At 34.0% G+C, this 14,996-nt stretch overlaps 1 protein-coding gene across 1 annotated transcript in view; it reads left to right on the top strand.

Annotated features, from left to right (window-relative positions):
• The window catches only part of LOC134541527 (pleckstrin homology domain-containing family F member 2), a 104,863-nt gene extending 96,966 nt beyond the window's left edge, over positions 1–7,897 (top strand). The window contains exon 9 of the mRNA XM_063385037.1: positions 88–7,897. Within this exon, the coding sequence (XP_063241107.1) occupies positions 88–138 (51 nt within the window). The 3' untranslated portion in view covers positions 139–7,897. The remainder of the gene's footprint in view (positions 1–87) is intronic.
• Positions 7,898–14,996: the final 7,099 nt, after the last annotated feature.

Raw genomic sequence — 14,996 nt, 5'->3', positions numbered from 1 at the left:
TCCAGCATTCTAGCTATTTGAGTTAGGGTGGTGTTGAACTGTGCATTTGTTACTGACAAATGTTACTGTTTTATTTTTGACTTTCAGCCCAAATTCTATGGCGAGTCCGAAGCCGTGGATGAGTTGAAGACCAAATAATGCAGTTAACAAGGGTGTACTGCATTGTGTACCTTTGTGTATCTTTTGTTTCCTGCTCGTGTACTCTCGGCTTGTTGTGCCAGAGTGTCGCCAAATTCAGCTCTATTTTTATACACGTAGGAAGATGATAGAATGTACAGGGTTGCACATTTTATAGGATTAAATCATGCACTTTATAAACTGTACATTGTCAGTATACATTTTTTTATTTACACTTTTGAATTGTCAACATGGCAGAGTTTAGTAGCCTGCAGTTGTGGTAGAGAATCTCTGTGATTATTCAAGTTGATGCTGTTTGTGGTTGGAGATTTTGAAGGTTTTGAGAAGTCAATAAAAATTGCAACTTAGGATTAAGTTGAAGTATTACTATGGTTATTTATATATATATGCGGGTGAAGTTCAAAATATTGTTTTCTGTGTGTGGCATTCGTGGACACAAAAGTTTGTATATAAAACTGTAATTCTAGAGAGTATATAATTGAGAGATGTGAATGACTATGTAGCAATTTCTTGTAACGTAGTCTGTTAAATTATGAGTTGTATGTGTTAAGTTGTGATATGTATTTAATATTTCATTCTCTTCTGGCAGTTTAATTGGATATTACGTGCCTTCTGAAAGATGTCTTGCCCTCATGCAGCAGTATGTTGTGCAGTTGTGTGCAGTTTTTGTCATGATTCTTCTGTGAATGCTTTGCAAGTGCATAAACCCAGAATACATGGTTTTACCATTGCATAGATTCATTTTGGTAGTTGGCAGGCTTGTCAAATTTTTAAAGGCAAGAGTGGAATTTTAGAACAGTGTGTATTTTCATCCTTATGTTTTATTTTAAAGAATACATATTTTTTGGTACGAAAGGGAACGTACAAGGGTATTTTTTTTTTCCATGCATGAATTAAGCAGAATTATTGTGAATTACTGTATTGTTTGGTGGCTTATAGGACTGTTTAAATGATTTTGTGTTCTTGGTGAAAAAATAATTTCAGCATTAAAAGTTAAGGAGACTTTTCTATTTTTGAAAATTGAATCAAAGTTTATTGAGGTATCCAGTGTTTGTCTAGGAAAAAAGCAACAGCATTGCTGCTACTTAGTGCTACTTCTATATTAATTTGATGGGGGTTATTTTTTATTGATAGTTTTTCTACTGATTCGTTAAAAAAAGCATTGGGTTGGAGAAAGTAAACATTAATTATGAAATCTGAAACAACTCAACCTTTCTGTGCTGTAATAAAATGAAAACGCTTTTGTGAAACCTCAATAAAAACATACAAAATTTACTAAAACCTCATCATACATTATATTATGTTAGATCCCTTGCAAGTCACGAAGATGATGATGTATTTTGTCAAAATATTCCTCCTCAATCATTCAAAAAATATTTTAAAAATAAAAATAGTTAATGATTTTTAGAGAAGAGTTCAAAATATGTAAAAATGTTTCAGCTGTACACATAACAATTTAGTTGTCATGTTCTTTGAATGGCTCTTGCAACAAGGAAGATTGATTTAAGATGTTTCTTACACATGCGCCATTGCAGTTTAAACAAAGGTTTCTAATGACAGACAGTGTAACCAGCAGTAATGGTGTATGTCCGAAACAAATCTTAGATTATGTTGTAACTATTTTCTCATTACCATCAATATTGCATGTAAAAATAAAAGTACTCTGGCAAAGAACATAATTTTTGTGTATGAAGAACTTTCTAGAACAGCGTATTTGGAGTGTATTCAACTGTTTTGTGAAGAATAAATTTCATAAAGTTTCAGACCTCTTTTCTTCTGTCAGTAGTTCATCCTAAATTTGAGTGAAAAAACTAATCCCTGAATTTTTAATTTTTCACATGCTGCAGTGCTTACATGTAAGGGAATTTATACCGTAATCAGAATCTGACCCGTAACTAATTGTTCTGTCTTGTAGAACTAGATAATAGTCTAATACAATTAATACAAACAAAATGCCTGACTGCTGTATCTTGCAGCTGATTTCGTGTTAAAACATGCTACTAAATATCAACCTACATCCGTTATTGTGTTCATTTGACATCCGTGACACACAGTTCACCATAGTTCTTGTTATATTACACACAAACCATACAAGCTAGCAACAAAAGAAAACATTTCACAACATTTTATAAAATTCATTATATTAATTTTAATACACTTTAATGGGTTCTGAGTGCTTTGAAAAATGACTTACTAGTATCAGACTCATTTGATTCATTCTTAGAGCATTTGTTTGTACATAACCTTTTCATGATGTTTAGTTTATTGTAGAGTGATGAGATAAAGAGCTCATTATGTTTGTATATTTATATACTTTTTGTATTTCGCTCTCACAAAGGTTACAAAATTTACTATAATGACAACTTCTTAATGTAAATAAACGTTTTCTTGACTTTGTGCTTAATTTATTACGTTAGCAAAGATGCTCGTTGGTCAGTCAGACCTCCACGAGTAATTCCCGATCGTTCCGTGGTTTATTTCACGCATACCTGATCGATCAACATGTCTGGTCGCATGTCTCCTCACATTTGGTTATGGCCTTGAAGTGAAATATTCTTTTGAAATAATTGCATAAAACAATATTTTGCCACAGTATAGCACAGTGCTCTGGAGACTGTAGTCTATATAGTGTGTGACATAGTCCAGAATATACTAATCAAAAGTCTGAAATATAAATGGTAATGTGTGTATTTAACTGCAAATATGTTAGGTTAAAATATAATAATTTAATGTTGTGTAATGAACATGTCAACTTAGTTAAGCAACCAAAAATGAATGGACTTGCACGAGGCTAGTTTGGCAGGATAGATGACATTAAGCGCAGTTGGTGTGATGCATATTACGGAATGCAGCTGGAACCAGTATCAGGAAATCATACAGCCATTGGCATCATCTTGCAGCGATGATGTGTCCTTAGAAAGCAACCGATGGGGTAGCAGAATACACGACAACCAACTTCCTCATTCTGCTCTAAGAACAGCAGGGTTACTAGTTTTATTCAGAACTTTAATAGAAATAATTCTTTGCAAATTAATATTGTGAATACTCTTAATCTTCTGTTGGGTACCTCTTTGAACAGCACCCTGGCAACAACACGCACTTAGCAGTCTGGACATCACAATAACTTATACACAAATACCACTTTTTACTCTACTGCTTCTGTGCCAAAATAATGTAACAAGCAAAAAAACACCTTCTACATGTGTAGCCAAGGAAATATGAACGATGATGGCGGCCAGGAAGAAACAACCTTGCCAACCCCAGCTGCTGTAAAACTGATGGTAGGAATTACAAAAGAAAAAACTTCAAGGATCTAATTGCAAACTGTTGTTGGAAAACTCTGAAACAAGCCATGAGGAAGTTAAGTCAATGGAAAGTCAACAGCAATAAATATAATTGAAACATACAACACTTCAGATGAAATTTGAAAGTTAATAAATTTAAATAAATACATAATAATTGCTGATAACAATAAGCAATGAAATATAATTAGCTCAATGTAAAAAAAAAACCTATTCTTTGAGTAGAGCCAATACTAATTATATAAACTTCCCAATTAGCATGATGAGGTGTGAAGTGTTCATTCATAGTTAGTACAGAACTGGAAAACCGGGAAAAGTCAGGATGTTTAAAATGGTAAGGAAATTTGAAAAAATGTAAGGGAAATTACAACATATTTCTGGAATTTCTTCTTGCGCTAACATGTAGTTGAGCAACCAAAAAAAAAAAGTATTTATGAATGTTTACACACAAGTTTGAATCCATTTGTACAATAGTTTCAGGTGAATGGATTGTTATAGTTTGCAAACATGTATTTCAATCTCAAAACTGCATTACTTTCACCAGAGATTTTACTTCGTGACCATTTATTTTGATGGGCCTGTATTGTCAATAATCAAACACTGAATTTATTTGCAATAATTCTAATACTACCCGCTTCCGCAGTTAATAGCGATAAAATAATGAATTGTTATTCAAAAGTAGCAGAATAATATAATCACTTGCGATAAAATTTCAATAAATTTTTGTTGTGGCTAGGAGATCTAGACCTAAGTGTTTGTGATTTCTCCAATGTTCCTATGGACTGGATGCATAGGTAGGTCTTATGTATTAATATTAATATTAAACAAAACATATGAAACGAAAAACTAGACCGCACATGTTTTGATACTGGTCGGGGGAATATGGTATCAAAATTATTTATAAATTCAAACTAAAAAAAATTTAGGAGAAAAAAATGTGCTATGAAGTGTGGCATGACCATAATCAAAAAATCTGCAAGGACATTGGTTTGAAGTGAGCGATTTGTAAAACTAGCTTTCAAAATCAGATAACCTCAACTGTGAAACTGGCAACCTCAGCTAAACACAAAATAAATATAATTTATATTATTTGTAATTTAAATTACATTACAAATTTGGTTATACTTGTTATTCTGTTCAGTGGTTCCTACTTCAGTGCTATTGATTTTTCATTTTGACATCAAATTTTGTAGTTGGTTAGGTTAGCTCTGATAGGTAATTCATAACCAACTGTCTTTACTTTTTTTTGATATTTTGAATTTAGCCAACTTATTTCAACTGATTATTTTATCACAGTAATTTTAATATAGAAAAGCTAACCTAACCACTCGGTGGTAAACTACTGGTAAACAACTTGAATGATTGGAAATAGTCAGCGAGTTAAAATGCTTCTTATAATTATAACTTTTTCCAGAAAAGAAGCTTTCCTTCAGAATTACTAATAATTAATTTTAATATGGTATGTTTCTTTTGAGAAAAGAGGTTTTATCATGTAATTATTAATTGATTTTGGTATGAAACCTTTTAAAATGAAAATGGGACATTTAAACTGCTCATACAACCTTCTTTTCTTGTAGAAAAATAGTCAGCATCAACTGGAGCTGCAGGATTGTTCCTGTGTGAAAACTCAATGAAATTTGTTAATTCAGGATTGTAAAACCTGGAAAAGTCAGGGAGGGAATTTCTTGTAGCAGCCATTTCATTGAAATTGTCAAATTTTCTTGCCATTACTAAAGATGAAATAACAAGGTACCTATGAGTCTCGAAAAAAAATATTGCATCTAATTTTGTTGAATTTTTCTTTTCTTTAATATTTTTCATAGGTTTGGTTGCTAGGGTGCATGATTGTTGTATAAAACAGATAAAATTAAGTATAATTATGTGCTGGTCACAATCTTTGCAATATCTGACTAAAGGAGCAAAGTTTATTCAATGTAGATTTATAGTATTTTTAAGATATCAGCTGCAAATTATCGCAATCTGACATTTTGTTTGTTTCTAGGTCTTGTAGAATCCTTAAAGACTTGAGATGACCAAAAACATTTTTTCAAATTTTTGTTTTATTTATTGTGGTTGTGGGAGAGGAGTGGAAAATTTGCTTCCAAGCAAACAAAAAAAAATTTAAGAAAAAGAGTTTTACCCCCTCCCCCTTTCCCACATGAAATAACGCCCTAATTCATACCAGGAAAACAGAGTGAATTTCAAAACAGTGCTTATCAAATTTGTTTCTTCCATAATAGTGTATGTAAATCAAGATATGTTTTACAATCAAGGAATGTGTGGTTGTAGACAAATATTTAAACAAGACATTGCTCCTGTTAATATCTATTCACAGTATTATTATAACTATGTTTAAATCCTATAAACATGTGAATTATCTATTATGAGAATAAATATTCTAATGTAAAGTTACAATGTAAAAAAAATCCTGGTTAGCACATTTTCATAAAAGGTCTTGGGCATAATGTTGTTACGAGTATAATGTGGGGAGAAAACAGGGTTCATAAGGGATAGCCTTATTAGTACAGTTTAATTAATTACTAATGTCTACACTATAAATTTAATTACTGCATTCAAGATTTCTGTCCACAACAATTAGTCTTAACTGATCCTTGACACATTCACTCTTTCCACTGGAGCTTGGCTCAACAGTTGCTCGCTCTTCTGTCCGCCTCTGTCCGCTTCCTTCGCACACTCACCCACATCGTGCCACAGCACAGTCCCCAACTATCGCTCGTCGCACCCGACTGGCTCGCCAGGCCTTCTCGCAGGTATCGCCTCCCGATAGGTCCGGTTCGCTCAGCAAGGGTCGCTTGCCCTCTTCAACTCTCGCTGATAGCACGGGTATCGCCAGTATCACTCCCGAGGGGGAGACACTCTCTGCTACTCAGAACTCTTCGAACCCTCTGAACTCCTGTGGAGGCCGGCATCGTCGCTTGTATACTTGTGGCATCCTTCTCTAAGGGACGAGAGCAGCTGTGACATTACCCAAGATATTGTACTTTTAACATGTAATTATATAAATAAAATTACAATACATATCGATTCTGGAAACTTGAGTTTTTGAAACACCATTTGAATGGTTAAAGACCATCCATAGTTAATATATTTTTTATTTTTTAATCTTGACACGTAAATTTTTTATTCAAGGGGTATATCCAAGGTATTCTCAGAGATGTTAATTTGAGAAAATTGGGATTTGACCCATCACTAAAATAAACATATAAAATATTTGGACATTATTGTGACTGGAAATTGTGGGAGGTGAACATACAACCAAGAAGCAGTCTTAAAGAACCGGATCCGAACCGAGACCGAGGACTAAAGTATAACAGACAACATCACTAGGGCAGCCCAAGTTACACCAGCTTGTGGGGTAGGTGATACAGTGTAGACGATGAATGAAATACATGATGGCTTAGTACTTCTCTATTGAAGTAATGGAATCCCAGTTGCTAAGCAAAACAGTAGAGCAAGCATGTATTCCCCATTACACATAATCAAATATAAATAAATGTGTTATAATGTCAACATACTTGGTACTGTTCAGAACTGTAAAAAAGTGGCTGTATGATTTTTTGTAAAGAAAAATTAGAAAATTTAAAGTTTCCTGACATTTTGGGCAATGATAGGCATTCATATCGTTCAAATATGGCTGAGAAAAATAATTTCCACCATTCTACAAAATATAAACAAGTACATGTACAACGTGGTTATTTTTTGACCAATAATCGTTAAATAATGAAGCACTGTTTCCATGAATCGGTTGACTGCTTGCAGCCAAATGCTGTGCTGGTTTAGCCCTTAGTACATGTACAGTGCTTTGCCAAACATACACAAGTGAAATTAAGCTATTGGTTCTTTACATCTGTCTAACATCTATCTTTACAAGCCTTGTAACAACATGAGTACAGTGAATAATAAATATAATTGTTTTCTTTATTTGTTCATATTTGTTAATTTTGTAAATATCAATATTTATTTTCTGCTGTTACGGTTTCCCATTTAGCAATGCAATACAATTACAATTTTGGGAAGCATTTCTGTGTATCAAATGAGTGAATAATTTGTTTAAAATGTTCTGTACTAAAATGTAAAAAATCATGGACATTTTGAATACCCAAAACAGTGATAATAGTAAATGTTTGCTGTAACTTTCTATTCAGTAAAGAAATTGTACATATTTCTTTGTACTTGTGAATATGAGGTACTACTAAGTTGTATCTATGCAATGGGTTGATTCTCTTTGTGATGGTTTGGTGAGAATGTGGGCTGTTTTTTTATTTTTTATTTTTATTGTAGTTTAGGAATACTAGTGCCTTGTCAATGTTTCTGTACAACCACGACTGACTGATCATTAGAGCTGTGGCATTATTATCATTCTCTCTTATGTACTGGACTTGTAATTAATCACATTAACCATATTCGTTGAGGCTATTAAAGTTTAATTATTTCAATGTTTGTCCATTATCAAAAAATTTCTCCGTTTGTTTGAGTAATCTTTCATGTTAACTAATATTCACCTAAATTTGTGTTGTAAAGTAATTTTTACTTAAATTGGTTTGTATGTATTAAGAAAATATTTTTAGTATCTACATATATAAATTCTAAAAGTAATTTAATTTGCTTAATTTGAAGTATTTTGGTACCATAATGTATTAAAATTGGGCAAGTGGTTCAAAAACTTATGTTAGTCTTTTTTTTGTCATATAAGTATTTATAGTGCAATGCTTTTTTGCAAGTTATTGCAAAATATGCCATTAAGTAAGGGTCTAAGTAAAGTTTGCAAACCAATTTGAATGAAATATGTGTACTAAAGTATCATCAAGAAGCTTCTTAGAACAAAATTTAATTGAAATGGTGTAGTCAAGAGAAGTTAACAGGGACACATGTGTAACATATTCACACACACATATAATCATCTATACATGTATGCATAGACAGAAGGTTATGAAATTATTTTTTTTTTTCCTTTGGAAAATAGGTAACAACAGACGAAGCCAAGGATTTTGATAAACCAGCCAACCCCACCAATCTCATTAGGTATACATATTGCATATCAGACTATTGGCTATTCATATTTTGAAAATCATTTGTGAGAAATGCTTTATTCACCTCTTGGTAAACAGAATGTTCCTAAAAAGAATGCCAATGGTACAGAACACAGCTCATACAACTAGGCATCTTGCAGTACTGTCTTCTTTCAAAGCAATACCTGTGAAGGATTATGTGTACCTTCTTAATTCAATTTAATTTTTTTTTTCAAAACGGGACTGTTTTGAACAGCATTGTGACAGTTTCTCCCTGGGCGCAACCAGGCTGTGGGAAGCATTCAGTTACCTACAGTTACATACAGGTGGATTTAAACTGTTCATTGCCTTTACTGCATTGACAAAGTTTTCAGTTCACTCGAAGTTTATTGTTACTGTCTGTTTTCGTTTCAGAACAGTGTTACCTGTTTTCTAGGGGGTTGCAGTTCACATTTCCCTAATTTTTCTGTGGTAATAAAACTTTATTGATATTTGTTAATGTGGCACGGCTGTGCTTTCGAACAGTGCAGTGACGACGCATTATAAACAAACTGTGTGCTCAAGAAATGAGAGCTGCTAAGGCAGGTGGGCATCTGTTAAAATACAAGTCAAGTTAGTGAGGTGGTAGTCCTTGGAGGTTTTAATTTTCATCTGTATTAATAGAGATTTAATTATATTTTTGACTTGTTCCTCTGCAGAAAATTGCCAATAACTTGAAACCACTTATAAATAAAACAAATTATTATTTTTTTATTATTTTTTAAAAGATAATATTGTAAGCTTTAAGTATTCAATAAGATTATTTTTTTACAGAGTAATTGTTATATAGTAGAACTAGATCTTATTCTTTGCGACAATTTTTAAATTTGGCAGATTTTTCTTATAATGGAATGATTTATTTTAAATATATATATATATATATATATACATATATTATTCTCTACATTTTCCTGATAATTTAGATACATTCCTTATTTATGTTGCAATTATTCCCATGTTGGGCTATAAATTTACTAATTTTCTTGTATTGTGGATGAAGACTATTTACTTTGTCTGGTTTTGGCCCAATTAGAGTAAATTTTACTGCTGCAAAGAAACATTTTCTGTTTGTCAGCTTACTTGTATGACTATTATAATTAAGTGTTTATTAACCATGTTATGAGCTGTGGTTAACTTAACGCCAGGAAAGTTGAGGGGCTCACCTCCCAATAGCACGAAGAAGCATGCTTAACTGAAGAAACCAGTTTGTGGCTGGAAACTGATTGGGCAGTCTGCCGTTTGGGCTGGCTGTGAATAGCATGCATGTGTCAGTTTCTGGACTGCTTGTAACTCAGCTGGCTGATACAGTTTTTAAGTGTTTTTCTTATATATGTACTAAGATACAGAGTAAAATAAGACTTGGTGTGGACTGTATTTTCTGGTGGTTCGCTGCACTAGCTTGTCAAACAGCAGTAGTCCTACCTGCAGACAACCCCTCTTTTCTCCGGGGAAACAGCAGGTGTTGGGAGGGTGGCCAGCCTGGTGTAGTGTCGCCCAGACTCGACCCAGCTCTGGGGCTACCATCACTGTGCCTGGTAGCATGGCAGCGTAGTCCGGAACTGCACGCTGGCCAGCTGCCTTGTGCGATCACTAGAGGCAAGATTACATGGCGAATAGTGGTTAAAGCAAAATAAAAGCAAAATTGAAGTCAGTAGAAGTCAGTTCACCACCAAACACCAAAAAGGGAGTTATAAACCGCCAATTGCCGAAATGGTAGTCAATACACCACATAACACCAAAATGCAAGGCTAAACACAAAATGATGAAAATTTGCTTCAATTACCTCATTCTTTCCATTAAAATATGGACATTTTTTTATGTGTATGTGGTTTAGGTTTTTATTAAAAACCTAAAATAATATGTTTTAAGTAAAAATATGAACTTATGTTCAATTTATGGTTTATTAATAGCAATCTATAGCTGATACTATACAGATATGGCTAAAGGCCTACAGAGAAATATCACAAGTAAATACAGTAAAACCCTGTTAAGATGTGTTTTAAGGGACTGGATGCTAAAAACTTCTTAACATAGAACTTATTAAAAGGGAAATACGTACATAGTTTAAATTCAGTTGCTACATAAAAACAAATTTGACTCAAATGACATACTGTATTAACTCAAAAATTACATTTACCTATTATTATTGTCAGCGTGCTGGAAAAGCTATACAAGTATATTATTTAAACTTAATTTATCTCAATAACCACAATAAAATTAATCATCAAAACAACATTAGAAAAAAAACTGTAACTTAACATTTACTGTTTTCTAAAATAATGTGTATGAGTTGTTTATTTTAACACATTTTCAGACTGACGCATCACAAAATTGTTCTTCCTCACACTATCTGGAACATTTTGTGTATAACCAACCTTCATATTTCACACTTTGACGAAACAATAATACCCAAAAGTTGGTCCTGATTCATCATGATTCCGTTCAAAAGTTTTTTTTTTTTTTCTTCCCTCCATACTTGCGTATAGTATCAAAGGATTCGCATCAACTTTCAATATTATTTTCAGTTTTTTCTTCAAACGACAATGCCTTGCATTTAATGCACTGTTTCTTGCAACACTAAACATTTATTATGCTTGATAACCTTAAAATCACCCCTAAAAAGATCGTAAACCAAAATCCCATATTTTTGGGTTATCAATTATTGTTTACTGAGCACGATGCAAACAAATTTAAAAATGCAAACATGTCAACAAATATTGGCTGGTGGTAATTTGATATGCTGTGTATTCGTCACGTGGTATAACTCAAATAGGGAAAATGGAACAGCCTCTCCTCTCAGTCTATACGAATGCAAGCAGATTATTGGTAAAAAAATTCACTTGTATCAGGCTATGGCGTACGGCAAAGGTTTGGACGGTCAAGTGCAGTATAAATTATTTTGTTATCATTTGGAAATAATTTTTTTTTTTTTTTGAACTAACAATAAATAATATTTAAAAGGTTAAAGATAAACATTATTATTATTTATTTTTTTCACAATCACTGAACATGATATGCGGGAAACTGGTAACCTCTATTAACACAAACATTATGAGCAGTAAAAATTAACATAGTGATTATGGAAGTGATCAAGAGAATAATTTTTGAACTTAATAAGCGGGAAAACATTATGTGGGAATGTCTTAAGCGAGTTTTACAGTGTTCATTGTAATAGTGAACAAAACTTGGCTTTAGACATTCCAATAAAAAAATTTTTTAACTGTTCTTTTAATTTTCATATTTATAACTTTCTCGTGAACTAAGAAATATTGAATGTTTTAGTTGCAGCTTTTTGTTTTAACATTCATCAATACATGTAGAATTATTAATGTACTCATTTGAAGTATCTTACCATGAGATTTTGAAGCAGTTGATCAGTGTAATTTTACTTTATATATACTTATTATTAGCCTACAAATATTTTAATTTTTAATGACAAAGATGAATTTCACTTTTTTATAACACAGTTAACTCTTGGCTCTAGCAGTGTATCACTGAAGATTGTTTAAGGTGTGCAAAAAATTATTTTCCATTTGATTAGTTTATCCAACTCATGACAGTTTCTTTTGTATTTATATATACTTTTAATGTAATGAGTTGTATTTCTCTTTTTGTTTTAATTTTAAGCAACGGGGGAGAATGATTTTGTGGACATCAATTTCAGAATATTTAAGCAGACTATGAATTTGTATTTCAGTGACAGCCAAACCATGTGACAGTAAGTGGTTTATTTTAAATACCATTATAAAATTAATGATTGCTAGAAGTTCCTAAAACATGTACAATATTGGTTATAAGTTTTTTTGTAAATAAAACAAGTAGAGAGAGACAGAGAGAGAGAGAGAAAATTTTCTAATGTTCAGATAATATTATAGTGCAGATTTATAGCCATGGAAAATTTTTGTCAACCCCTCCGTAATTTGAACATCAAAATAATTGATCAAACAGTGATTATTCATGTTTGGAAATATTTCTGGGTTAAATCAATTCTCTGCTCTGTCAACTGTGGGCTAGCCCTGTGAAACAGTTGGGTAAGTTGGCTGTAGCAGACAATGCATGTGAAAATAGCCCATAAATTAAGTAAATATTGCCAATTCCAACTCAGCAAACTTTTAAAGTTTCAAAAAACATTATTCATTAGCACTGGAATTGTATTTTCACCATACAGCTTAATGCAGTGTCTCATTTTAAACAAGTATTTTGTTCTATACAACCCAAATAAAATTTATCATCTCCATACTCATATAAAAAACTGTGAAACTAAGAGCATAATTTTTTTTAGTAGTTTTACAACTAAATAGAGCATTACTATTTTTAGTAAGAGAGTTTCAGATATATTCGTTAATCATTGTAATCTGGCAAGACATTAAAAAAAAAATTTGTTATTTTCACTTTTGAAATTCCCCCATTTAATTGATTTGAATAGCATTGAAATGTTTGAAAACAACCACGAAACTCCAGTAACCGAGTAGACCTGGTCCAATCACTTGTTGTTAATGCCTTTTGATGATAAGCTACTAGCATTTTAAATAATGATTTACTACTATATAGATTTAATTTTTCATCTATTAAGCTACAATCAAAAATATTTGGTTTATACTTTTTTTTAATAGTTTTGAAATAACTGCATTAATTTCAAACAGCAAGGATGGTGTAAATTTGTTTGTAAATATTCTAGTTTTAGTTCGAACAATTTTTTTCTATCAGTTGTTAAAGTGAAACTGTTGTTTAAATGAATAAAGAATAAATACCTAGCGACTGTCTGGAGGGACTGGTTAAATTTAATTAGACGGTATTCTTGAAAGAAAGTGAGAACTACCAAGATCAAAACATTGTTTGGTAACAATTCAAATGAATGCTCTATTGGCTAAACACATTTTGTCAGTAGGTACCCTCACATTGGCCAAAAAAAAAGAATCCAAAATAAACAAATTACTCCAACCCTGCAGATTCAAACTGCAAGAAAATCTTGTATTCTAAAATTTAAGAGTTAGTAGATTTTTTGCCTTTTATGATTTAAAATTTCTGTCTTTAATTTCTTGCAATTATTGTAACCAAAACACTACATGCAGAGCCACCTGAGTGTTTTACACATGACAAGTATCCTGGTTGAAAGTTGAAAATCGTGCCTCCTGGTGTCGACATGCTGTTGGTTGTACCCTTTCATTTTACCCGCTGCCTTGGAGTTTCGTGCTGACTTGCAGACAACAACAGTTGAGAAGTTGTTATCCTTGACCTTCTCAGACGATGAGTAGAGAAATCTGCGCGCCAACCGTCACGATAAAGTTCCTTGAGGCCACAAATTACTATGATGAAACTCCAGGAATATAAGTGACCGCTGTCGTTTAGAGAGGTAGAGAAAATGGGATTTTTGCCCCCTTCATCTTCTGCAAGTTGCATTACACAGAGGTTTAGCTGTGTAGTGTTGGTGTATAAAAATGTTGTTCCCAAGTGGTAGGAGATTCTTATTACTGAAAATCAATCACATGTTATACTATCTCTAGAAAACTTTTCAAAAGACAAATTAACTCAATAAGGCACATAATATCCTTAGCAAAAAATAATATAAAAATTACTAAAGGCTGTAATTATGCATGAACATTTTGACACTCTATTAAAGACTTATGTTTAAGTGGCAATTTGTGGAGCCATAGGCGTATCTGCTGAGACTTCCACAAGAGCAAGAGGATCTCCGTGAACTAGCTTGTTGCGGTCGCAGAGGTCAACGGCAGCATTGTTGACTGGCTTGAAGCTGTGATGTGGTGCTTGAGTGCTTCTTGCCCCAAGGGATGGCCAAAGATGTACTTGTTTCTTTGCCCTTGAAGTGGTCAGACAGGTTGAGCTTGTTTTATTTGTGAAGAAGCGTCGTGCAGGCGGAGGCCAGTGAGTCGCGATGGAAGCAGCGTGCCCGCCGCAGGGGAAGGAGCCCGCCCGGGAGTCCACGGGCGTCGCAGACAAGCTGCGGTACGTGGTCAACAACGTGACCATCGAGCCGATCCTCTTCTTCCTGGTGCTGCCCAGCACGCTGTCCGCACTGGCCATGCAGAACATGTACATCGAGAAGGCGTGCCGTGTCAACCTGAACTATTCGCACGAGCTGTGCGCGCAGCTGATGGCGGGGGTGGACAACAACGACACACGGAGGATCGTGCTGGAGGCAGAGACGCTGGTCACCTGGATGCAGACCTGGAAGACGGTCATCACGTATCTCCCGCCCGTCGTGCTGATGCTGTTCCTGGGCTCGTGGTCGGACAGGCACGCCCGCCGCAAGCCCTTCATCCTGCTGCCCATCGCGGGCGACATCTGCACCAACGTGGGCTTCCTGCTGTGCACGTACTTCTTCCTGGAGCTGCCCATGGAGGTGGTGGGGGCGGTGGAGGCCGTGTTCCCCGCGCTCGCCGGCGGTATCTTCACCATGCTCATGGGCGTGTTCAGCTACCTCGCAGACATCACCTCCCTCGAGACTCGCACGCAACGCATCGGCATC

This window comes from Bacillus rossius (genome assembly GCF_032445375.1).
Source record: "Bacillus rossius redtenbacheri isolate Brsri chromosome 4 unlocalized genomic scaffold, Brsri_v3 Brsri_v3_scf4_1, whole genome shotgun sequence".
Classification (NCBI taxonomy): Eukaryota; Metazoa; Arthropoda; class Insecta; order Phasmatodea; family Bacillidae; genus Bacillus; species Bacillus rossius.
This window is presented reverse-complemented; position numbering and strand designations above follow the sequence as displayed.